At 46.8% G+C, this 27,451-nt stretch overlaps 1 protein-coding gene across 20 annotated transcripts in view; it reads left to right on the top strand.

Annotated features, from left to right (window-relative positions):
- BLTP1 (bridge-like lipid transfer protein family member 1) overlaps nt 1–27,451 on the top strand; it is a 1,779,540-nt gene that overhangs the window by 861,731 nt on the left and 890,358 nt on the right. For all 20 annotated transcript variants that reach the window (XM_069242474.1, XM_069242454.1, XM_069242518.1 and 17 more), the window contains 2 exons: nt 11,186–11,336; nt 12,630–12,782. In XM_069242474.1, coding sequence (XP_069098575.1) covers nt 11,186–11,336; nt 12,630–12,782 — 304 coding nt within the window. The remainder of the gene's footprint in view (nt 1–11,185; nt 11,337–12,629; nt 12,783–27,451) is intronic.

The following is a 27,451-nucleotide window of genomic DNA, read 5'->3' as shown; positions in this document are numbered from 1 at the left end:
GTACTTTACATTTAAAGTGTTTGTAAATCTTGAACCTGTGATTCTTAACTAACTAAGAAAAGATATTTTTCAATATAAAAACCTATTGGCCTGGAGTAAGTCTTTGAGTGTGTGTTCCTCATTTATTGCCTGTGTGTGTGTACAACAAATGCTAAGCACTACCCTCTGATAAGCATAACTGCTCGACCACACTACCACAAAGGAGAGCATTAGTATTATCTACTTTAGCCTCTGTTAAGCCTCTGGTGAACCTCTGGACTATGTGCACACTATGGGGGTCATTTTGACCCCGGCAGTCGGTGGTAATGTGGCGGTGGTACATACCGCCACATTATGACATTGGGGGGTTGGAAGCCAACCCTCCAATGTACCACTCCGACTGCCAGTGTACTACTCCGACCGCCATGGCGCCATGGCGGTAGCAGCTGCCGGGCTGGAAATAAGAATCTCCAGTCCGCCGGCCGCTATTGTACCACCACAGGCATTTTGAACTTGCCTACCGCCATGGTTTTCGTGGCATTCCTAAAGCCCAAAAACCATGGCGGTAGGCCCTATCAGGGACAGGGAATTCCTGTCACTGATAGAGGCCCCCTCCCCCCAACAACTTCCCAGATACCCCTTACACATGCAGACAGGCACCACACATACACACACCCACTCACACAGGCATACACGCATTCATACACGTACGCATCCATTCATTCATTCACACTTCTGTACCACATTCACACTGACACAGACACGCATTCACATATCATACGTGCACGCATTCTTACACATGCATACACACCCACTCACAAATAACATCCCCCACCCCCCTCCCCTGTCGGAAACCCAACTTACCTGGATTCCGGCAGGGGACGGAACACCGCCGGGCCATATTATTTGTCATAATACGGATGGCGGCGGTCTACTGGCGTGGCGCTGCTGTTGGTAGCAGCACCACCTTAACGTCATCCACCACCATGGCCCCAGCCTGATTTCCACCCTTCTTGTGGCGGAAATCCGGCTGTGGTCATTATTTGGCGGACGGATGTTAGCCGCAGTGACGGTCTTTTGCGGCCGTCGCTGCGCGGTAGGCGGCATTTACCGCCATTGTCTTAATGAGGGCCTATATCTCATTTAGATCTAATATAATACAGAGCCAGCTTCCTACACTGAGCTCCACTCAATCTGAAAAGTATCACAGAGCGAGTGCCGCCTCAAACTCCAATGTGGAAAACTGGCGACATTGCACGATCTCTGCGGCGGCGAACAGATCTAACCAAGGCTCTCGCCACTGCTGAAAGAGACCTTGCTCCACCTCCGGTTGGAGATGCCACTCATGATCAATCAGGCATTGTCAGCTGAGTTAGTCCGTTCAGGCTTTCAGAGAGCCAGCCAGGTGTTGAACCACCAGACTAACCTTTCCTAAGAGAATCTTCATTGTCTAAGTGGAAGAACCTTGAGGGTCCATCTGCATTGGCATGGGCAGTCCCAGGTCCCCGTTCTACTGGAAAGTCCATTCCCTGTAGGGAGATGGACCACCTCAAAAGTTTAGGGTTCTCACCTTTCATTTGCATTAGCCATCTGAGAGCCATTTGAGAGTTCTATGGTCAGTTTGAACAATAAAGTGAGTACCAAACAAGTATGGTCTCAACTTTTTCAGGGACCAAACCACAGCAAAGGTCTCTCTCTCTCTATGGCACTCCAACACTGTTCCCTGGGGAGCAACCTCCGGCTAATGAAAGCAACAGATTGGTCATGACCATCATCATTGGTTTTTGACATGACTGCTCCTATCCCATGTTCAGAGGCACCTGTCTGCACAATGAACTGCTCAGAGTAGCCTGGAGCTCTGAGAACTGGTGCTGAGCACATTGCCTCCTTCAGGGTGTCAAAGGCCTTCTGACAGTTAAGAGTCCAGTTTACCTTTTTGGGCATCTTTTTAGAGGTCAGTTCTGTGAGGGGGGTCACAATGGACCCATATCCCTTCACAAAACTCCTGTAGTAACTAGTCAAGCCAAGGAATGCCCTGACTTCAGTCTGGGGTTTTGTAGCTTCCCAGTCCAAAAGTGTCTGGATCTTGGCCTGTAAATGTTGCACTTGGCCTCCACCTACAAGGTAGCCCAAGTATACAACAGTGCCCTGCCCTATCTGGCATTTTGGTGCCTTGATAGTGAGGCCTGCTTTTTGCAGAGCCTGCAAAACTTCCCTAGGTGGATCAGGTGATCCTGCCAGGAGGAGCTAAAGACAGCAATATCATCTAGATATGTGGCACTAAAGGACTTCAAGCCAGCAAGGCCTTGATTCACCGACCTTTGGAAGGTGGCAGGGGCATTCATTAAACCAGGGAGCATAAAAGTGAACTGATAATGCCCATCAGGTGTAGAGAATGCAGTCTTTTCTTTTGCTCCTGGTGCCATGCGAATTTGCCAGTACCCTGCAGTTAAGTCAAAGGTGCTGCACCTAACTTATCTATCAGCTCATCTGCCCTTGGATTAGGGTGAGTATTTGTCATGGTGAGACCACTGTAGTTCACACAGAACCTCATCTCTTTCTTTCCATCCTTTGAATGAGGTTTGGAGACCAAGACCACTGGGCTAGCCCAGGGACTGTCAGAGGATTCAATAACCCCTAACTCCAGCATCTTGTTGACTTCAACTTTAATGCTGTCCTTAACTTGGTCAGACTGTCTATAGATGTTTTTCACAGGCAAGCTGTCTCCTGTGTCCACATCATGGGTACATAGGTGTGTCTGTCCAGGGGCTAAGGAGAAGAGCTCAGCATATTGCTGCAGGACTTAAAAGCAGTCAGCCTGCTGTTGGACAGTGAAGGTGTCCGAGTAGACAACTCCATCAGCTGACCCGTCTTTATGGTTGTGTGAGAGGAGGACAGAAAGAGGTTCACTCTCTGCTTTCTGATCCTCATCAGTAACCATCAGCAGGGTTACATCAGTCCTGTTACAGTAGAGTTTAAGGCGGTTCACATGGATCACTCTTTTGGGTGTCCTGCTAGTTCCCAGGTCTGCCAAATAGGTGACCTCACTCTTTTTCTCTAGGATACGATAATGGCCACTCAATTTGTCCTGGATTGCCCTTGGAGCCACAGGCTCCAGAACCCATACCTTCTGCCCTAATTGGAGCTCCACCAGTACAGCCTTTTGGTCATACCACTGCTTCTGGAGCAGTTGGCTGGCCTCATGTTTTTTGGATGCCTTTTCCATGTACTCAGCCATCCTAGAGCGGAGGCCAAGCACATATTTCACCACATCGTGCTTAGGCTCATGGAGAGGTTTCTCCCAACCTTCCTTCACAAGTGCAGGTGGTCTCCTAACAGGGTGGGCAAACAGAAGTTCAAAGGTGGAAAACCCTACTCCCTTCTGAGGCACCTCTCTGTAGGCAAAAAACAAGTATGGCAGGAGGACATCCCATCTCCTTTTGAGTTTTTCAGTGAGCCCCATGATCATACCCTTCAATGTCTTGTTGCCTTTCAACAAGTCCATTGGTTTGTGGATGATATGGTGTGGTGAATTTGTAAGTCACCCCACACACTCATTCTACAAATGTTTCAGGTAAGCTGACATGAAATTGGCACCTCTGTCAGAAACCACATACTTTGGAAATTCTACCCTGTAAAGATACAAATAAGGGCTTTGGCTACTACTGCAGGAGCTCTTGTAGACCTAAGGGAAATTGCTTCAGGATACCTGGTACCATGTTCCACTACTACCAGTTTATATTGGTTTCCTGAGGCTGTGGGTGGTTCAAGTGGACCCACTATGTCCACATCAACCCTTTCAAAGGGAACCCCAACCACTGGTAGTGGAATTACATGCCTTTGGGTGGCCACCTGCCTTACCACTGGCTTAGCAGGTGTTTTGCTTTCACTAATGATCGAGCTGAAAACAATCTCTGGAATGCACTTCTTAGTTTAAAGAAGACATTTATTATTACTTCACCACAAGTTTGCTGAGAGAGGAGATTAGTAGGTTGGAGGCACACGTTTAAAAATAGTCACAGCAAAGAAAGGAAAATATATCAAAGTGATTCTCAACTGCAATGTACAAAGCAAATATATATGTGATTACATTATAGCATAACTTCAAAGCAAAGAATAAAAGTCAAAATTCATCACTGTAGGGCCTATCACTGCTCTTCATCTTTCTCATGCCTGCAAGTTGATGACTCCTGTTCAACTGCGAGAAAGAGATTTCCCACCCGTACGGGACAGGTCAGGCAGCTGACGTCCGCTCCTGACTGAAGTCTCGGAAAATTCCCCTCACTGCTGCCCAGGGACACCTTTTATCCCTTCCCCCTAATAGTCAAAACATGCTGGCTACTGTAGGTCAGAGTTGGAAGAAACAAGCGGCGAACGTTGGCCAGGCTTTCAAGGCTGTCTCTCCCAAGGTTGACTAGAGAAAAACACAAAATATGCGCTTCCTTATCATGATTAGTGTTCGGTGAGAGCAAAATACGAAAACACAATCTTGGTTTACCATGTGGAAAAACACAGCTCATCTGCAGTGTCTCAACTGCAATGTCTTACACCACGATAAAGCCAATAGGCAGCTAAACTGAATACAGAATGTAATGTCTAATGCCACGTTAAAGCCAATAGGCAGCTAAAATGGCCACGTTAAAGCCAATAGGCAGCTAAACCGAACTAATATGCACAGTGGTGAAAAACAGTCATTGGTCAAACAGGATTATTTTCACTACAGCAGGTGACACAGGAGGTGCAAAACTCCTTCACCCTTTGGGACATGTTGGGCCAGTAGAAATGGCTGACAAGACTATTCCTTGTTTTAGTTTGCCCCAGATAGCGGGATGTCAAGTGCTAAAGTGAGGAGGAATTCCCTAAACTGCTGAGGCACTACGAGTCTCCTGGTTGCACAAGGTTTGGGGTCTCTGGCCTCAGTGTAAGGAGCCCTTCCTCCCAATAGACACTGTGGGAGCTACTGACATCTCCGCTTTTCTGTGCAGCTGCTTGCTGCCTCAGGCCTTCAAGAGTGGGATAGGTCCTCTGTCCCTGGCACAGCTGGTCCCTAGAGGGTCCCCCTGGCCCAAGAACTCTACCTGATGTGGGTCAAGCTCCATGGGCTCAGTTCCCTCAGAGGATGTCAAGCCCTCTCCCTGAGAAGAGGAGTCCATTGTCTTTTGCTGTTCAGAAGCTGGTCCCCCAGTCTTCCTGCCTTTTCCCTTGGAAGGTTGAGCCATTATTCCAGGCTCCAACACTTCTTGTTCACCCTGTCCTTGCCTTTGTACTCACCATCTCAGGGACTCCCAGCATGGTTGCATGAGTTCTACCTCAGTCCAAGCTGAGGACTCCAGGTCATTACCTAGCCGACACTCAACTGGGATTCCAGAAGAGACCACTTCCTGTTTCAAGCCAGTAATCCCTCCTCATTCTAAGGTCACCATAGCCATGGGATGGACCTTAGTCACATTGTTAGCATGGGTAAGTGGATACAATTGTCCAGCCAAGTACTGTTCTGGGGAAACCAGTTTTTCTGTCACCATGGTGACACTGGCACCTGTATCCCTCAGGGCTTCTACTTTAGTCCCATTAATCAAGGGGTGCAGTCTGTATTTGTTCATACGGGGTGGGGTAGACAGAGTGGCAGCATCTACCCCACCATCAGAAACTAAAGTTGCTTCAATGTGAACATTGCTTTGCTCTGGGCACACTGTTGATCCCACCTGGAGACTGGCTATACCATCGCTTACTAGTGCAGTGCTAGTGGGATTATTTTAGGGACAGGCCAAGCCTCCAGTTTGGTGTCCATGCTGTTTACAGTTGAAACACCAGGCCTTCTAAGCATCAAAGTGTTTACCTTTGTACCCATGTGAAGATTGTGAAGAGACTCTGGGCCCACCCTCCTGAGCAGGTTTGTGGGTCCGTTGAGAAGACTCTTTACTTTTATCATTAGGTGTCTCACCACTCTTCCCCTGGGGAGGCTTTGTAACACTTTCTTTTGGTCACCACCATTGAAAGTCTTGGTCACCCCAGTCTTGACCCAATGGTCTGCCTTCTTTTCCAATTCTTGGGGAGAAGTTGGACCTAGGTCTACCAGATATTGATGCAACTTGTCATTAAAGCAGTTACTTAGAATATGTTCTTTGACAAATAAATTATAAAGCCCTTCATAGTCATGCACTCCACTGCCAGTTATTTGGCCATCTAGTGTTTTAACTGAGTAGTCTACAAAATCATACCAGGACTGAACCTAATTCTATACTCCTCAGTGGTGAATCCAGACTCCTCAATCAGGGTAGTCTTCATGTGGTCATAGGATTCAGCATCTGCACCAGTGAGTGTGAGGAGCCTATCCCTTCACTTACATGGGAACAGTTCTCAAAGGAGAGCTCCCCAATGAGACTTTTTCAATTTTCTGGTCTCACAAGCCCTCACAAAGGCTGTGAACCCATTGGTGATGTCGTCACCTTCCGCATACTTGGAGACAATCCCTTTGGGGATTTTAAGGGTATCAGAGTGCTCTGTCCCTAGCTGTTGTATTGCTGCCACAATTAATAGGTGCTCAGCCCATTTCTTCTCTCTCCTTTTCTATAACCATGACCTGTCTCGCCAAGGTTAACATTTTGATCATCCTTGCTAAAAGGAGGTCCTCTTCATTGAGGTTGCCCTCCGTGTTCCCAGAGAAGCTGGACTCCCCTGTGGGAGATCCAGATCCTGGGGAGCACTAACCTTAGAGACAGGGACTTTGGGGCCCTGTCCTCCCTAGTTAGGTTATGAGGGGGAAGTTCATCCACTTGATCCCTAAATACTCCTCAGCAGAGTGTTCCCTTGTATACGCTGCCAAGAGCTCCTGGAGCTTAGTCTTGGTAGGGTTGGAACCAGTTTTGATTTGTTTCAGTCTGCAGTTTGGCTTTAACTCTGTCATCCCAAGATGGAGGTAAGGGGTGAGGTTGAGTTCCACCACCATGTCCTCTGAGCTGCTCATTTTGTTACTAATGTGGGAGATCACTTTTGGGAACTAAAAACTACTTCCAGCTACTTACCTCTAACTATAGTAACTTTTAAAACTTATAAAAGAAATGCTAAAGGAGACATAACCAAGGCCAGGACTTTTACAAATTTAGAAAAGTTGTCAAATTCAAAAAATCATTTGAATCTAAAGCCATTTTTTAAATTTAGTCATGTGATCAGATATTGGCTGTGAAGTCCAGCAAATGCAGATTTGTCGACCCCGCGGCTGCTTCACCAATGTTGGAAGTTGGCTCTGTATGTACTATATCAAAATGAGATATAGTGTGTAGAAAGTCCTGGGATTTCCCAAAGGCTTAACAGAGGCTAAAGTAGACCATATTAATGCTCTCTTTTGTGGTAGTGTGGTAGAGCAGTTAGGCTTATCAATGGGTAGTGCAAAGCATTTGTTGTACACACACAGTCAAGAAATGGGGCACATAATCAATGACTAATTCCAGGCCAATGTATTTATATGAAAAAAATATATTTGTTACTTTAATTCTATAACAAAAAGATTCTCGTTGCAGATAAGTACGGTTGTAAGTAAGTACCAAGCATATCTAACAAATATATTTTGTTTAAGTTTGGCAAATAAAAGTTTACAGGCAAGTATCACTTTTCACTTTCAAAAGTTAACACTGCAATTTTCAGAACAGTCCTGGGGTGAAAATGTTTGTGCAGTTTTGAGGTAAGTACTCAACTTACAGATCCAGTCTCCAGGGATTAGGATGTCCATTGGCCAAGGTTCAAGATGACCCCAAACATACACCACCAGCAACACAGGGCCGGTCGGATGCAGAGGTCAGATTCGGTGCTGGATTTAGAATGGGATCCTTTAAAGACTGGGGGCACTTGGAAACAGATCTGCTGGCAGGGAAGTACCTGCGACTTCGGAATGCACACTTTAGGTGAGCATGGGGAGAGGGGAAGGGGCCACAGGCTAGTACCAAACACACACCCTCAGCGGCAGAGGAGCACCCGAGTGCAGGGTGCAAACACAGCATCGGACTCCCAATTCTTTTCAATAGGGAATACTCAAGAGCCACAAAGATGCTGCCGGCTAAGTCCAGGGAGTTGGGTCCGGAAAACCAAAGGCTGCCTTCTGAACGTCGCTGGACCATTGGTCGGATTCCCCAAGGGCAGGGGTCTGCGGGTGCATGTGTACCTTTAGGCATCGGGTGTCTTCGTCCGGTTCTCTCACAGTCAGGGGGTCCTCTGGATTTAGGCTGCAGGCATTGGCGTGGTGGCCAGGAGGGGCCAACCCAGGGTGGACACAAGGTCAGAATCACCTGGGGACCTGCTCTGGACTGATGGGCCACCTGGAGTCAAGCTGTGGTCGTCGGATGCAGAGTAGGCAGGACTCGCGGATCCGGGGCAGTTCTGAAATCCTTCTTGGAGTTTCTTGTGGACAGGGCTGCTGTCCTCTGGAGTTCTTGGTCTTCTGGTGGACAGGCAGTCCTCTGGGGATTTGTAAAGGGCGCTGGTCCTGCAGGATGCGTTGCCTTTTTGTAACAGGGCTTCTGAAGCTGCAGACAGGCCAGTAGGGCTGGGGCCAAGTCAGTTGGTGTCTGGAGTCTTCTCTGCTGGGGTCGGCTTAGAAAGTCCTTCTTCTTGCTTCTTTCTTTTTTTCTACTTGGGGTGCCAGGAATATGGTGAGCTAGGTTCAGGGGAGCCCTTATATCCTAGATTTTGTGGCGTTACAGGGGTCAGAGGGCAGAAGCCAATGGCTACTGTCCCAGAGGGTGGCTACACCCTTCCTGTGCCTACTCCCTATGGGGATGGGGGGCACATTCCTTGGGGTCACTTCAGCTCTGGACACCTTAGGGTTGGCCCAGCTGGGGTGGTCACTCCTTCCTGTTTACCTAATTTTCCCTCCAGATTTGCTGCTAAAAGTGTGGCTTTGCCCAGTAGGGCGGGCATCTCCACTAGCTGGAGTGCCCTGGGGCACTGTAACAGGAGGCCTGAGCCTTTGAGGCTTACCCCCAAGTTTTACAGTTCCTGCAGGGGGGAGAAGTGAAGCACCTCCACCCAGCGCAGGCTTTGTTTCTGACTCCAGAGTGCACAAGGGACCTCACCCCATGGGGTCACAAACTTGTCTCTTAGTGGCAGGCTTACACTTAAGGGTTGGTTAAAATACAGGGGGCATCTCTAAGGTGCCCTCTGGGCGCATTGTACAATAAATCTAGCACTGGCGTCAGTGTGGGCGTATCGTGCTGAGAAATTTGATACCAAACTTCCCTGCCTTCAGTGAAGCCATCATGGAGCTGTGGAGTTCGTAGTGACAAACTCCCAGCCCTCGTACTTAATATGGCCGAACTACACTTACAATTTCTAACAATGGACATAGACACTTTAGGGACATATTTCTCATACAGCTATGTCCTCACCTGTGGTATAGTGCACCCTGCCTTAGGGCTGTAAGGCCTGCTGGAGGGGTAACTTACCTATGCCACAGGCAGTGTGAGGTGGGCATGGCACTCTGAGGGGAGTGCCATGTCAACTTAGTCATTTTCACCCCACCAGCACACACAAGCTGTGAGGCAGTGTGCATGTGCTGAGTGAGGGGTCCCCATGGTGGCATTAGACATGCTGCAGCCCTTAGAGACCTTCCCTGGCAACAGGGCCCTTGGTACCTGGGGTACTATTTACAAGGGGCTTATCTGTGTGCCAGGGCTGTGCCAATTATGGGAAAAAAGGTACAGTTTAGGGAAAAGAACACTGGTGCTGGGGCCTGGTTAGCCTTCATAACTGGCATCAACAAAGGCCAAAAAATCAGGGGGTAACCATGCCAAGTAGGCATTTCCTTACAGTATGTGGGTACGAAGAAAGGTTGGACAGTGCAGAAAGAGAACTATCTGTAGAAGGGCTGTTTTCTGCATTAAAATGTGCTACGCATTGGCTAAAAAGCAACTCCTGGAGTGTTTGGTTGCAACTGACACTCTGGAAGAATGAGCACACACTGTGTTAACATGTGGAGTTCCAGTCCTGGACCTCTGTCAGGAAGCAACTTGGGTCTCTCTACACACATTCACCAAACACTGTTGCTGGACCGTCAGGTCCAGAGGAACGGGTACTTTGCCTGTTTGGTCCTGCAGGATTTCTTAGTATGACCTTCGTTCACAGACCCACCTCCGGGGATGATATTACTTGGGTATCTATCCTAAAGTAAGGAATCGGCAACTAGAAGTCTCTGTCAGATGAACAAGTTACGCATTATCTGGTAAAAACATATTCTTGTTGCAGATTCCTCACCGACCCATCCATTCTCCCCTCTCTGCAAACTGATTGCTAGGACAGGGACTTTCCTTTAAGGACCCTAGTTCTGAGGAAGTGGTTAGTGTTCTTCATAGCTCCTCACTTCTGGCGTGGAAAGTCGTGAAAAGAAACTGTTATCAGTGCACCAGGGTGGCACCTATATAGGTCCCACAACATCATATCCGGCGTGCACGATGATGGCTGCGGAGAAGACCGATGACACCTAATGGCGCGCAGTAACTAGTAACTTCTTTACATCTGAATAAACCCATGGTTATATGCCCCTAAATGGTTTACCCCTTCGCAGCCCACCGAACCTGCTGTTCCTGGATGTCTGCATGTAGCTCCTTATAGCTTCTTACAGTGAACTGGTGTTTTTCTGCTGCCTCATCTATGGCCAAAGTATACCCACAGGGGCTGGATGAAGGCAAGCTGGACATGGACCCCAAACACATCAAAAGAGGCTCAACAACAAATATCGTTGAGAGCACACAGGACTCATTGGGAGCACACAGGATGTACCTTTGTTTATGCACTGGCCACTTCTATTGTATGCTCCATTCTAGAAGAAGTTTGTTTTCATCCTCCCTCTCATTTTTTTGTTTTTCAGTCAGAGCTTTGATCATTGAAAATACATTAAACAAATATATATATTTTTTTTGTTGTCTTTTAAATGTTACAGAGTATCTAAGTTTCATGTAAACCTTCTTAGGAAAGATAAGCACGATTTAAAATCATTAGGGGCACATATTCTTTCCTCTCTGTTCCTTCCGTTGCTAAATGGGAGAAGCAGTATGCAGTCCATGCTGATAGTAAGTTCCTCTATGTTATGCAGCTGGTAATCACTCAGCAGGTTTGCTTTGTAGTTATGTTTGTGTGATGTAAGTGACATTACAAATGTACATATTGAAATAACTTCATTATAACTAACAAAATTCTAATGTATGTTTGTTTTAAACAGACAGTTAAATCTGTTAAGCACAGCTACTCCTGCTGTTGGGGCTTGGCTTGTTCCAGTTGATCAGATGAAGTCTTCCTTAAACAAACTGGAGACAGAGGGCACCCTAAGAATTTGTGCCGTCATGGGCTGCATTATGACTGAAGCCTTAGAGGTCAGTGAACAACAGATACTCGGCTATAAATAAGCCTATTGTATTTAGCATGCAGTGATTTATTCCCTGTGCTGTACTTTCACACAATATTTATTATCAATGATAGTAAGGAAAGTTAGAGTTTTTCAATTACACAAACGGTCTGTTGTCTTTATGTGCACTTTTGAATCTTGATAGCTTCTATATACAGTGTCTTCGTGTATTGAAAAAAACGTTTGTACATAGGTCTAAAGTTCATCAATTTATTTTTCTTAATATTTTTGCATATCAGGCTCCTTCTTAAGAAAACACCTCTCATTCATGGGTAGGACAAGGGAGAAAAAGCAGATGTTAACAACAAACAGGCTTAAGTGCTCGTAGTTAGATACCATATTTGTAATATTGATCATTCATTGGTTTTTAGAATACCCAAGTGACCACTTATCTCAAAGAGATACTCATACCCATACATTTTTCTACAGTACAATTAATTTCTCTTTTTCTTTTTTCCCAACCAAGTCCCCTGGGTGTCTCTTCACTTTTACTTTGTCTTGCTGACTGCTACACTGTTTTGAAAGGACAGAGACGTTCCCCACTACCTGAATCAGTTTAGATTTGCTGCTGAGACTCCCATAATCAATGACATGCATAAATCATCAAGTAACAATTCAGCAAGTTAATTATTTGGCTCTCTGTGTGGCCATATTTCATAGAGATTGCAGTAACGTGCCAGACTATATGTTTGCTTCATTTTGTTTTTTTAAAAGGCACAGATAAAGACTTATGGAAAATACCTTCTTTAATCATAATTGTTTTAGCCTATGTAGAATTAATAATACATGTTGGTTTTAGCCTATTCAGTTATCAGATCTGTTGAGTACTGGGTAACTTTTTGACTGTTATTGATTGGTTAGTGTAGACCAGTGGTTCCCAACCTGTGGTCCTGGGAAGGGGGTCCACGACTGCTTAGAAAATGAAATAATATTAACAGGTTAGGCCCCTGGCTTTTAGTAATGAGACAGTGGGGGTCCCCGGGTTCCAGTAATGTTAAAGTGGGGGTCCACAGAGGACAAAAGGTTGGGAACCACTGGTGTAGACAAACACATTTGACACAAAAATCAGAGAGATAATTTACCATTAATCAGTTTAAGGTAGAATTTGTAGAATCACATGCATGTTTGCATTGTTTCCCTACTGTAGGGACTACCCCTGTTGATTTTGAAACCTTAACAGTCAAAACTGGAATGTTTTTATCTCTGTGAACGTTTTGTTTTAGTGAATTCACTATAGCTGTTTGTGTATCTTTTTTTTCAGAATAAAAGTCTTCACTTTCCTTTGAGAAGCAAATACAACAGGCTGACTAAACAGTCTCGCTTTCTCCAGGAAAATCCGTCCTGCTTGCTTTGTAATCTGCTTCATCACTACTTGCACCAAGCCAATTACTCTATTATTGAAGATGCTACCATGGTGAGTGACAAGTTACCCTTTTATCTATGAGCCCACAATTTGAAAATAGACTAGTTGGATGACATTTTCACATGGGTTCGTTTTCCCTCTTCATAGCGAAATTCACCATGTCATTGTTTATTGCACTGTTAGTATATATTTTTATTTCCATGTATTATAATTGCTTTGCTAAATGTATTGGGCAGTTCATCTGTTCTTTTCCCTATTTAGAATGGAAGGTTTCTGCAGGCGATTTGCCAACTAGGCAGAAACCTTTGACTCCATAAAGGGTCCTTCCATGTGGGTAATTGTATTTTTTTCTGTGCACCACAGTTGGTCCTAGAGAATGTAAGAACTGTCCCTATTTTCTCCCTTTTTCAAAGTTTTGGTCTGTTCCTTACTGCAAGTGGTAAATACTGGGTACAAACCCAGGAAGCACTGCAAATACCAGGAGTCTGTGCAGGTCTTTGCAGAGCAAACCAGAGCGTCACCCAATATGCCAGTTGTTGGGGCATATTTGTGGCTTAGTGCAGCACCAGTCAAACTGACATACTGCGAGTGAATTTGTCTGAAGTTTTATTGTTCGTTTTGCCTCTGGTCCAGCAAGGTGTTGCTTTCGGCACTATTAATGGCTACTTCTGTACTCTTTCATCTCTAGGAGTATCAGTCTTCTTTAACTCACCTTTTGTGATGAAACTTTTGAAAGGTTTGAAATGCATTTCCGCCAAAGCCCTTTGTGATGTAACAGTGGGGTTCGAACTTAGTACTTTCTTATTTAATGGGACCTCTTTTATGCAAATTCACAGATGTCCATTGAGGCTTTTGAGGTTGAAAACTGTTGTTCTCATTGCCAGAACATTGGCTAGCTGCCGACTCTTTCTGCTCCCCCACCATATACAACGTTCTTTCCAAATAAGTTGGTTCTGAGGACCCACGCTTTTTTACTGCCGAAAGTGCTTACTCTGTTTCATGTTGGATGGGCTATTACCTCCTGGCATTCTTTTGCTCCACCTCATCCCTCTAAGGAGGAAGAGAACCTACATCATTTGAACCCCAAAAGGGTACTAAGCTATTACGTAAATTTCACCAAAAACACTGGGTGGCTGAGCAGCTCTTTGTGGGATTTTCCAGGGCAAAGAAGGGCAAGGCAGTGCAAACATGTACCATCTCCTAATGGATTTTTCTCTGCATCACGATCTGCTACACACTGGATATAAAGCAGCCCTTGGAAGTCATATGGGCGCATTCCATCAGAGCTACAGCTGCTACCATACTTCAACACGCGGGAGTACCTGTCGTGGATATTTGTCAAACAGTTAAGTGGGCGTCTGTACATACTTTCACAAAGCACTGCTGTCTCGGCAGTCAGGTATGTCAAGAGGGGCTTGCTCGCTCCTGCCGGCCTTTTTGGCCTGCGCCAGTTCAGGAACACCACTTAGGAGGTACTGCTATGGTATTTTTTCACAAGATGCAAAATATGTGGTTAGGATTATCCATCAGAAGAACAAGGTTTGTGGCATAAGCAGCTGTAGATGCACATGGTCTGCATACGCCTGTCATCTAGTGTTGGACTTGGGCGTGCACAACTTGTTTTGCTATGAAGAAGACTTTCGAGTCACAGGTTATAGTAGCTACTCCTACAATTGGTAATGTGCATGGGCGTCTGCTTCATTGTTATTTACCTGTGGTAATGATCTTTCTGGTGACTACACTACCTAACCACAGATTCCTCACTGACCCTCCTACCTCCCTGTTCTGTTAACTGGACTCTTTTTTCCAACTACAAAGGGCTCAATTTAGAGATCTGCACACTGGTCATACTAGTGGGCTGATAGACTTTGTGTCTGAGGGCGTGGACAGCCTAACAATGTAACTGACAGCACGCATGAGTGGCACTTACATGTGCCTCCGTTCATCACTTCCTCAGCGGAACGACGTTGGCGTACAGCTGCACAGTGCCACTGACTGGTTCTAGGAGTACTGATTTGAAGTTTCTGGATCCTGTGTGACTCCTGAGGAATATTTACAAGTTGAGGAATCTGCGAATAGAAGTAGTGTCCACTAGAAAGATCATTACCGAAGGTAAATAACTTGTTCTTCTTGCAGAAACGTACACCTTCATACACCAGATTATATCATTGCATACAGAGATAATTATTAAGACAGTTTTTAAACATGAGCTTAGAAATATTCAGTTTGATGGCATGTGTGTGTGTGTGTTCCTAGGGAAGTCTTTCGAGTCACTGGATCGAGTGACTCCTCCTCTTGGTGTTATTCACATGGTGTAAGGAAATGCCTCCTTGGCATGGTTACCACCTGACGTTTTGCCTTTTGTTGATGCCAGTTATGATTGAAAGTGTGCTGGGACCCTGCTAACCAGACCCCATCACCAGTGTTCTTCCCCTAAACTGTACCTTTGTTACCACAATTCGCACAGCCCTGGCACACAGATAAGTCCCTTGTAACTGGTACCCCTGGTACCAAGAGCCCTGATGCCAGGGAAGGTCTCTAAGGGGTGCAGCATGTCTTATGCCACCCTGGGGACCCCTCACTCAGCACATGCACACTGCTTCACAGCTTGTATGTGCTGATGGGGAGAAAATGACTAAGTCGACATGGCACTCCCCTCAGAGTGCCATGCCCACAACCCACTGCCTGTGGCATAGGTAAGTCACCCCTCTAGCAGGCCTTACAGCCCTAAGGCAGGGTACACTATTCCACAGGTGAGGGCATATGTGCAGGAGCTCTATGCCCCTACAGTGTCTAAGCAAATCCTTAGACATTGTAAGTGCAGGGTAGCCATAAAGAGTATATGGTCTGGAAGTCTGTCAATTACGAACTCCACAGTTCCATAATGGATATTCTGAAATATGGGAAGTTTAGTATCAAACTTCTCAGCACAGTACATGCACACTGATACCAGTGTGGGATTTATTGTAAAATACACCCAGAGGGCATCTTCGAGATGCCCCCTGAATACCAGTCCGACTCCTAGTGCTAGGCTGACCAGTTTCTGCCAGCCTGCCACAACCAGACGAGTTTCTGGCCAAATGGGATGAGTTCCTTTGTTCCTCTGTGGCCAGGAACAAAGCCTGTACTGGGTGGAGGTGCTTCTCACCTCCCCCTGCAGGAACTGTAACACCTGGCGGTGAGCCTCAAAGGTTCATGCCTTTTCTTACAGCCCCCTAGGGCATCCCAGCTAGTGAAGATGCCCGCCCCTCCGGCCACTGCCCCAACTTTAGGCGGCCAGGCTGGAGGAAAGAATGAAGAAAACAAGGAGGAGCCACCCAGCAGTCAGGACAGCCCCTAAGGTGCCCTGAGCTGAGGTGACTCTTGCCTTTAGAAATCCTCCATCTTGAGATTGGAGGATTCCCCAAATAGGAATAGGAATAGGGATGTGCCCCCATCCCCTCAGGGAGGAGGCACAAAGAGGGTGTAGCCACCCTCCAGGACACTAGCCATTGGCTACTGCCCCCAGACCTAAACACACCCCTAAATTTAGTATTTAGGGACGACCCTGAACCCAGGAAATCAGATTCCTGCAACCTACACAAAGAAGGACTGCTGACCTGAAAGCCCTGCAGAGACGACGGAGACACCAACTGACTACCGGCCTGTCTCCAGACTCAAAGAACCTGCATAGCGACGCATCCGGCAGGGACCAGCGACCTCTGAGGACTCAGAGGACTGCCCTGAACCCGAAGGAGCAAGAAACTCCAGAGAACAGCCGCACAGTTAAAAAACAGAAACAACTTTGCAACTTTTTAGCAACTTTTAAAAAATTCTCTCTTCCCGCCGGAAGCGTGAGACTTCTCACTCTGCACCTGACGCCCCCGGCTCGAGCTCCAGAGAACAAACACCACAGAGAGGACTCCCATGCGACTACGAAGACGTGGGTAACCTGAGTCGACCCCCCTGCATCCCCACAGTGACGCCTTCAGAGAGGATCCAGAGGCTCCCTCTGACCGCGACTGCCTGGTAACAAAGAACCTGATACCTGGACCAGGCACTGCACCCTCAGCCCCCAGGACCGAACGGAATCACCTTCCAGTGCAGGAGTGACCAGCAGGTTGCCCTCCTCCTAGCCCAGTCAGTGGCTGGCCTGAGAAACCCGCCTGTGCCCTGCCTGCATCTCCTAACACACCGCACCGGGCCGCCCCTGTGCCGCTGAGGGTGTGTTTTGTGTGCATGTTTGTGTCCCCCCCCCCCAGTGCTCTACAAAAACCCCCTGGTCTGCTCCCCGAGCACGCAGGTACTTACCTGCCAGCAGACCGGAACTGAAGCACCAGTGTTCTCCATAGGCACCTATGTGTTTTGGGCCCTCCTTTGACCTCTGCACCTGACCGGCCCTGTGCTGCTGGTGTGGTGACTTTGGGGTTGCCTTGAACTCCCAACGGTAGGACTGACTGTGTAAGTCCTTTATTTAGTTGAGAAACCTAACCAAACTTATCTCCGCCAGGAACTGTTGATTTTTGCACTGTGTCCACTTTTAAAATAGCTTATTGCCATTTTAACCTAAACTGTGTGTACTACTGCTTTGATTCAAAGTTCCATACTTACCTGTGTGAAGTACCTTGCATTTTATGTATTTACTTCAAATCTTGAATCTCGTGGTTCTAAAAATAAATTAAGAAAATATATTTTTCTATATAAAAACTATTGGCCTGGAGTTAAGTCTTTGAGTGTGTGTTCCTCATGTATTGCCTGTGTGTGTATAACAAATGCTTAACACTGCCTTCTGTTAAGCCTACTGCTCGACCACACTACCACAAAATAGAGCATTAGTATTATCTGATTTTGCCACTATCAACGTCTAAGGGGAACCCTTAGACTCTGCGCACACTATCTCTCACTTTGAGATAGTATATACAGAGCCAACTTTCTACACCTACTGCTAGAGCCTGTTATGCTGCAAAGTGGAACACTTTATTTGCTACTGCCAGCCTACACAAATTAATCCAATCAAAGCCACGGTACAATTTTTCTTTTCTATCTGCTCCACTTGCAGAAAGCAAATCTCGTTTACACTTCCATTCGCCTACATCTCCAAACAGACAGCATATTTCTTTATTCAAAATTCCTATCATAAAGGCTTTTATGGAAGGACTCAAATGTGTCATTTCACCCAGGGTACCCTCAGCCCCATCCTGGAATCTTATCATTGTCCCCTCAAGACTCATGGGTTCACGGTTTGAACCACTTCACTCATGTCCTCCTCAATTTATTTCATGGAAAGTTGCTTTCTTAGTTGCCATCACTTCTCTCAGGTGTGTTAGTGAGCTCCAGGCACTAACCTTAGAAGAACCTTTCTTCCAACTTCATAGGGATAAAGTAATTCTTCAGATTAATCCCAAGATCCTCCCTAAAGGTTTTCCAGTTTCACATTAACCAGTCTATTGAACTACAAGTCTTCTTTTTGCAAACAGACCCTTTTGCAAAAAGAGCACTTCACACCCTAGATGTCAAAAGAGCACTCATGTACTATATTGATAGAACCAAAGACTTTAGGAAAACAAAACAACTCTTTATAGCTTTTTCACCGCCTCATAAAGGTAACCCAATATCTAAATCAGGCATAGCCAGGTGGATAGTCAAATCTATACAGACTTATTATGTTAAGGCTAAAAGGCCTTTACCAGTTACCTCTAGAGCGCACACTACCAGGAAAAAGGGTGCTACTATGGTTATTCTAGGTAACTTTGATGTTCGATGGCATCTGTCGCTGTAGATTCGCATGTTTTGCATAGCTCGCCATCTGGTGTTGGGTCGGAGTGTTACAAGTTGTTTTTCTTCGAAGAAGTCTTTCGAGTCATGGGACCGAGTGACTCCTCCTTTTGTCTCCATTGCGCATGGGCGTCGACTCCATCTTCGATTGTTTTTTTTCCGCCATCGGGTTCGGACGTGTTCCTGTCGCTCCGAGTTTCGGAACGGAAAAACAGCTAAATTTCGGAAGATTTTCGTCGGTATTGTTGCGTTCGGGATCGGCGTAGTCAGAATCAACACCGCATCGAAGATCGAAGAGCTCTGGAGCCCTTCGGGGTAGTTTTCGATCCCCGTCGGGGCCTGCTCGGCCCGACCGCGTGTAGAAGAACGCCGATGGAACGGACCCCGTTCCGTTTCTGTCCCAAATGCCACAAAAAATACCCCTATTCAGACCAACACTTGGTCTGTAACCTGTGCCTATCACCTGAGCACAGTGAAGACACTTGCGAGGCCTGTCGTGCGTTCCGGTCCCGAAAAACACTCCGAGACCGTCGAGCAAGAAGACTTCAAATGGCGTCCACGCCGACAGCGCACCGAGAGTTCGAGGTACAGGAAGAGGAAGAAACCTTTTCGATACACGAATCGGACTCCGAGGAATTCGACGATCCACGAACCGTGAGTAAGACGTCGAAAAGCACTCATAAGAAGATTGTCAAGGCCCAGGGGACGCCACTGCCACCAGGCCATGGCTCCACCCATAAATTCGGTGACCGACCGTCGGCACCGAAAAAGGCCCAATCAGTGCCGAGACCGTCCGACTCCGGTCGAGACACCGGCACGCAGCCTTCTCGGGACCGAGACAGTGCTGGAGACATACATCGACACCGAGATAGCGGTGTAGACACGGCTCGACGCCGAGACAGCGGCACCGATGAAGATCGACGCCGAGATGTTTCGACTCCGAAAAAGAAAAAAGCCACCTCGGAGCCGAAAAAAGATGCAGACAGGGTTTCGGTGCCGAAACAACCTGCAACCGACCCAGTTTCAGGCTCTTATACCGAAGAGCAATCAATGACCTCCCAAATGCGAAAGCATAGGTTTGAGGAAGACCTGCAATCCACCGATGTAGACCATACGCAGAAACGTATTTTTATACAGCAGGGGACAGGAAAGATAAGCACCCTTCCCCCTATTAAGAGAAAGAGAAGACTGGAATTTCAAACTGACCAAACACCACAAACAAAAATGGTGAAAAGGGTTACTCCGCCACCCTCTCCTCCACCTATAATTCACGTCTCGCCAGCACAAACTCCATCACATTCCCCGGCTCACACCACCATGAGCCAAGGTGACCAGGATCAGGACGCATGGGACTTATATGACGCCCCTGTGTCAGATAACAGTCCGGAGGCATACCCTACAAAGCCATCACCACCAGAGGACAGTACTGCATATTCTCAGGTGGTGGCTAGAGCAGCACAATTCCACAATGTAAGCCTCCACTCAGAACAAGTCGAGGATGACTTTCTATTCAACACCCTCTCTGCCACCCACAGCTCCTACCAAAGCCTGCCTATGCTCCCTGGTATGCTTCGGCACGCAAAAGACATCTTTAAGGAGCCGGTCAAAAGTAGGGCAATCACACCAAGGGTGGAAAAAAAGTATAAAGCGCCTCCTACAGACCCTATTTTCATAACTTCGCAGCTGCCACCAGATTCTGTCGTTGTAGGAGCAGCTAGGAAAAGGGCCAACTCCCACACATCTGGGGACGCACCACCCCCAGATAAGGAAAGCCGCAAGTTCGATGCAGCTGGAAAGAGAGTCGCAGCACAAGCTGCAAACCAGTGGCGCATCGCTAACTCACAGGCACTTCTTGCGCGCTATGACAGAGCCCATTGGGATGAGATGCAACATCTCATTGAACATCTACCCAAAGACCTACAAAAGAGGGCAAAGCAAGTGGTTGAAGAAGGACAGAACATGTCAAACAACCAGATACGCTCCTCCATGGACGCAGCAGACACAGCTGCAAGAACAATAAATACATCTGTGACCATCAGAAGGCATGCATGGCTACGAACGTCTGGGTTTAAACCAGAGATTCAGCAGGCAGTTCTCAATATGCCATTCAACGAAAAAGAACTGTTCGGTCCAGAAGTGGACACGGCGATTGAGAAACTTAAAAAGGACACGGACACTGCTAAAGCCATGGGCGCACTCTACTCCCCGCAGAGCAGAGGAAATTACAGCGCATTCCGCAAAACACCCTTTAGAGGGGGGTTTCGGGGTCAGGCCACACAAGCCAGCACCTCACAGGCAACACCATCCAGTTACCAGGGACAGTACAGGGGAGGCTTTCGGGCCAATATAGAGGAGGGCAATTCCCTAGGAATAGGGGAAAATTTCAAAGCCCCAAAACCCCTACAACTAAGCAGTGACTCACATGTCACTCACCCCCTCCACACAACACCAGTGGGGGGAAGAATAGGTCATTATTACAAAGCATGGGAGGAAATCACTACAGACACTTGGGTTCTAGCAATTATCCAAAATGGTTATTGCATAGAATTTCTACAATTCCCTCCAAACATACCACCAAGAGCACAAAATTTATCAAAACATCATTCTGAGCTCCTGGAGATAGAAGTTCAAGCACTATTGCAAAAGAACGCCATCGAGTTAGTACCAAACACACAAATAAACACAGGAGTTTATTCACTGTACTTCTTAATACCAAAGAAGGACAAAACGCTAAGACCAATCCTAGACCTAAGAATACTAAACACATACATCAAATCAGACCACTTTCACATGGTCACACTACAAGAAGTGTTACCATTGCTGAAACTACACGACTACATGACAACATTAGACCTCAAAGACGCGTATTTCCATATACCAATACATCCATCGCACAGGAAATACCTAAGGTTTGTATTCAACGGAATACACTACCAATTCAAGGTACTGCCTTTCGGTTTAACAACCGCACCAAGAGTCTTTACCAAATGTCTAGCAGTAGTCGCTGCACACATCAGAAGGCAGCAAATACATGTATTCCTGTATCTAGATGACTGGCTAATCAAGACCCATTCGTTAATAACGTGCTCACACCACACAAATCAAATCATACAAACCCTCTACAAACTAGGGTTCACAGTCAACTTCGCAAAATCCAACATTCTGCCGCGCAAGGTACAACAATACCTAGGAGCCATAATAAACACAACAATAGGAGTAGCCACTCCAAGTCCACAAAGAATTCAAAATTTCAACAACATCATACAACGCATGTATCCAACACAAAAGATACAAGCAAAGATGATATTACAACTCCTAGGCATGATGTCTTCATGCATAGCCATTGTCCCAAACGCAAGACTGCACATGAGGCCCTTACAACAGTGCCTAGCATCACAGTGGTCACAAGCACAGGGTCACTGTACGAAGTTGGCTCTGTATGTGCTATTTCAAAGTAAGGAATAGCATGCACAGAGTCCAAGGGTTCCCCTTAGAGGTAAAATAGTGGTAAAAATAGATAATACTAATGCTCTATTTTGTGGTAGTGTGGTCGAGCAGTAGGCTTATCCAAGGAGTAGTGTTAAGCATTTGTTGTACATACACACAGACAATAAATGAGGTACACACACTCAGAGACAAATCCAGCCAATAGGTTTTGTTATAGAAAAATATATTTTCTTAGTTTATTTTAAGAACCATAGGTTCAAATTTAACATGTAATATCTTGTTTGAAAGGTATTGCAGGTAAGTACATTAGGAACTTTGAATCATTTCAATTGCATGTATACTTTTCAAGTTATTCACAAATAGCTACTTTAAAAGTGGACACAGTGCAATTTTCACAGTTCCTGGGGGAGGTAAGTTTTTGTTAGTTTTACCAGGTAAGGAAGACACTTACAGGGTTCAGTTCTTGGTCCAAGGTAGCCCACCGTTGGGGGTTCAGAGCAACCCCAAAGTTACCACCCCAGCAGCTCAGGGCCGGTCAGGTGCAGAGTTCAAAGTGGTGCCCAAAACGCATAGGCTATAATGGAGAGAAGGGGGTGCCCCGGTTCCGGTCTGCTTGCAGGTAAGCACCCGCGTCTTCGGAGGGCAGACCAGGGGGGTTTTGTAGGGCACCGGGGGGGACACAAGCCCACACAGAAATTTCACCCTCAGCGGCGCGGGGGCGGCCGGGTGCAGTGTTAGAACAAGCGTCGGGTTCGCAATGTAAGTCAATGAGAGATCAAGGGATCTCTTCAGCGCTGCAGGCAGGCAAGGGGGGGCTTCCTCGGGGAAACCTCCACTTGGGCAAGGGAGAGGGACTCCTGGGGGTCACTTCTGCAGTGAAAGTCCGGTCCTTCAGGTCCTGGGGGCTGCGGGTGCAAGGTCTTTTCCAGGCGTCGGGACTTAGGTTTCAGAGAGTCGCGGTCAGGGGAAGCCTCGGGATTCCCTCTGCAGGCGGCGCTGTGGGGGCTCAGGGGGGACAGGTTTTGGTACTCACAGTCGTAGAGTAGTCCGGGGGTCCTCCCTGAGGTGTTGGTTCTCCACCAGCCGAGTCGGGGTCGCCGGGTGCAGTGTTGCAAGTCTCACGCTTCTTGCGGGGAGTTGCAGGGTTCTTTAAAGCTGCTTCTTGAAACAAAGTTGCAGTCTTTTTGGAGCAGGTCCGCTGTCCTCGGGAGTTTCTTGTCGTCGTCGAAGCAGGGCAGTCCTCAGAGGATTCAGAGGTCGCTGGTCCCTTTGGAAGGCGTCGCTGGAGCAGAGTTCTTTGGAAGGCAGGAGACAGGCCGGTGAGTTTCTGGAGCCAAGGCAGTTGTTGTCTTCTGGTCTTCCTCTGCAGGGGTTTTCAGCTGGGCAGTCCTTCTTCTTGTTGTTGCAGGAATCTAATTTTCTAGGGTTCAGGGTAGCCCTTAAATACTAAATTTAAGGGCGTGTTTAGGTCTGGGGGGTTAGTAGCCAATGGCTACTAGCCCTGAGGGTGGGTACACCCTCTTTGTGCCTCCTCCCAAGGGGAGGGGGTCACAATCCTAACCCTATTGGGGGAATCCTCCATCTGCAAGATGGAGGATTTCTAAAAGTTAGTCACCTCAGCTCAGGACACCTTAGGGGCTGTCCTGACTGGCCAGTGACTCCTCCTTGTTATTCTCATTATTTTCTCCGGCCTTGCCGCCAAAAGTGGGGGCCGGGGCCGGAGGGGGCGGGCAACTCTACTAGCTGGAGTGTCCTGCGGTGCTGTGACAAAGGGGTGAGCCTTTGAGGCTCACCGCCAGGTGTTACAGCTCCTGCCTGGGGGAGGTGTTAGCATCTCCACCCAGTGCAGGCTTTGTTACTGGCCTCAGAGTGACAAAGGCACTCTCCCCATGGGGCCAGCAACATGTCTCTAGTGTGGCAGGCTGCTGGAACTAGTCAGCCTACACAGATAGTCGGTTAAGTTTCAGGGGGCACCTCTAAGGTGCCCTCTGGGGTGTATTTTGCAATAAAATGTACACTGGCATCAGTGTGCATTTATTGTGCTGAGAAGTTTGATACCAAACTTCCCAGTTTTCAGTGTAGCCATTATGGTGCTGTGGAGTTCGTGTTTGACAAACTCCCAGACCATATACTCTTATGGCTACCCTGCACTTACAATGTCTAAGGTTTTGCTTAGACACTGTAGGGGTACAGTGCTCATGCACTGGTACCCTCACCTATGGTATAGTGCACCCTGCCTTAGGGCTGTAAGGCCTGCTAGAGGGGTGTCTTACCTATACTGCATAGACAGTGAGAGGCTGGCATGGCACCCTGAGGGGAGTGCCATGTCGACTTACTCGTTTTGTCCTCACTAGCACACACAAGCTGGCAAGCAGTGTGTCTGTGCTGAGTGAGAGGTCTCCAGGGTGGCATAAGACATGCTGCAGCCCTTAGGGACCTTCCTTGGCATCAGGGCCCTTGGTACTAGAAGTACCAGTTACAAGGGACTTATCTGGATGCCAGGGTCTGCCAATTGTGGATACAAAAGTACAGGTTAGGGAAAGAACACTGGTGCTGGGGCCTGGTTAGCAGGCCTCAGCACACTTTCAATTGTAAACATAGCATCAGCAAAGGCAAAAAGTCAGGGGGCAACCATGCCAAGGAGGCATTTCCTTACTGTCACCTTACAGATCTGGTGTTAATAGACCGCCAAACTTACCTCTCGCTTCTATGGTGGAACGATATAAATTTAAACAAAGGGCGGCCTTTCCAAGACCCAGTGCCACAATACGTAATAACAACAGATGCTTCCATGACAGGGTGGGGAGCACACCTCGATCAACACAGCATACAAGGACAATGGAACGTACATCAAACAAAACTGCATATAAATCACCTAGAACTACTAGCAGTTTTTCAAGCACTAAAGGCTTTTCAACCAATAATAGTTCACAAATACATTCTCGTCAAAACAGACAACATGACAACAATGTATTATCTAAACAAACAAGGGGGGACGCACTCAACGCAATTGAGCCTGCTGGCACAAAAGATATGGCGTTAGGCAATTCACAACCAAATTCGCCTAATAGCACAATTTATCCCAGGAATTCAGAATCAACTCGCAGACAATCTCTCTCGAGATCACCAACAGGTCCACGAATGGGAAATTCACCCCCAAATTCTGAACACTTACTTCACGCTCTGGGGAACACCTCAAATAGACTTGTTTGCGACAAAAGAGAACGCAAAATGCCAAAACTTCGCATCCAGATACCCACACAGGCAGTCCCACGGCAATGCCCTATGGATCAACTGGTCAGGGATATTTGCCTATGCTTTTCCTCCTCTCCCTCTCCTTCCTTATCTGGTAAACAAACTCAGTCAAAACAAACTCAAACTCATATTAATAGCACCAACTTGGGCAAGGCAACCCTGGTACACAACGCTGCTAGACCTATCAGTAATACCCCACATCAAACTGCCCAACAGGCCGGATCTGTTAACACAACACAACCAAACGATCAGACACCCAGATCCAGCATCGCTGAATCTAGCAATCTGGCTCCTGAAATCCTAGAATTCGGACACTTACAACTTACCCAAGAATGTATGGAAGTCATAAAGCAAGCCAGAAGGCCATCCACCAGGCACTGCTATGCCAGTAAATGGAAGAGGTTTGTTTGCTACTGCCATATTAATCAAATCCAACCAATACACGCAACCCCAAAACATGTAGTGGGTTACTTGCTTCACTTACAAAAATCTAACCTAGCTTTCTCTTCCATTAAAATACACCTTGCAGCAATATCTGCATACCTGCAGCCTACCTATTCAACTTCCCTATATAGGATACCAGTCATTAAAGCATTCATGGAGGGCCTTAAAAGAATTATTCCACCAAGAACACCACCTGTTCCTTCATGGAACCTAAATGTTGTCTTAACTAGACTTATGGGTCCACCTTTTGAACCCATGCACTCCTGCGAAATACAGTTCCTAACATGGAAGGTTGCATTTCTCATCACCATTACCTCTCTAAGAAGAGTAAGCGAGATTCAGGCGTTTACAATACAAGAACCTTTTATACAACTACACAAAAATAAGGTCGTCCTAAGGACTAATCCTAAATTTCTACCAAAAGTAATTTCACCGTTCCATCTAAATCAAACAGTGGAACTTCCAGTGTTCTTCCCACAGCCAGATTCCGTAGCTGAGAGGGCACTACATACTTTAGATGTCAAAAGAGCATTAATGTATTACATTGACAGAACAAAGAGCATCAGGAAAACTAAACAGCTATTTATTGCATTCCAAAAACCTCATGCAGGAAACCCAATATCAAAACAAGGTATAGCCAGATGGATAGTTAAATGCATCCAAATCTGCTACCTTAAAGCTAAACGACAACTGCCCATTACACCAAGGGCACACTCAACCAGAAAGAAAGGTGCTACCATGGCCTTTCTAGGAAACATCCCAATGCAAGAAATATGTAAGGCAGCCACATGGTCTACGCCTCACACATTCACCAAGCACTACTGTGTAGACGTGTTATCCGCACAACAAGCCACAGTAGGTCAAGCCGTATTAAGAACATTGTTTCAGACTACTCCCACTCCTACAGGCTGAGCCACCGCTTTGGGGAGATAACTGCTTACTAGTCTATGCAAAACATGCGTATCTACAGCGACAGATGCCATCGAACTGAAAATGTCACTTACCCAGTGTACATCTGTTCGTGGCATCAGTCGCTGTAGATTCGCATGTGCCCACCCGCCTCCCTGGGAGCCTGTAGCAGTTCGGAAGGTACCTTCAACTATTTGTATATATATTATTTTAACCTTAAATAGGTACATACTTAGTCACTCCATTGCATGGGCACTATTACTACAATACAACTCCTACCTCACCCTCTGCGGGGAAAAACTATCGAAGATGGAGTCGACGCCCATGCGCAATGGAGACAAAAGGAGGAGTCACTCGGTCCCGTGACTCGAAAGACTTCTTCGAAGAAAAACAACTTGTAACACTCCGACCCAACACCAGATGGCGAGCTATGCAAAACATGCGAATCTACAGCGACTGATGCCACGAACAGATGTACACTGGGTAAGTGACATTTTCATTAGCTGACATATGTAAGGCAGCTACATGGTACACAACTCAGTTTCACAAAGCACTACTGTGTGAATGTATTGGCACACTAACAAGCTCATGTAAGTCAGGATGCACTACATACACTTTTCCAGACCAGTACAACTACTACAGGCTATCCACTTCTTCTAAGGAGGGACTGCTTTACAGTCTATGCAGAGCACATGTGTAAGAAGCTGGCCTGGTGTGTGGTGGGTACCTAAGGTACTTACAGCAGGTCCAGATATCCCCTATTACTGTAGTGTAGGCAGTGTCTAGAAACCAGGCTCTCTAGAGGTAGCTGTGGATGAGCAGCCAAGGCTTATCTAGGAGACATGCAAAGCTCATGCAATATACACACATGAAAGAAAACACTCTGGGCCTTATTACGACTTTGATGGAGG

This window comes from Pleurodeles waltl, chromosome 1_2 (genome assembly GCF_031143425.1).
Source record: "Pleurodeles waltl isolate 20211129_DDA chromosome 1_2, aPleWal1.hap1.20221129, whole genome shotgun sequence".
In the NCBI taxonomy this organism is placed as follows: domain Eukaryota; kingdom Metazoa; phylum Chordata; class Amphibia; order Caudata; family Salamandridae; genus Pleurodeles; species Pleurodeles waltl.
Note: the sequence above shows the minus strand (reverse complement) of the source record. Positions and strands in the feature narration are given on the sequence as shown.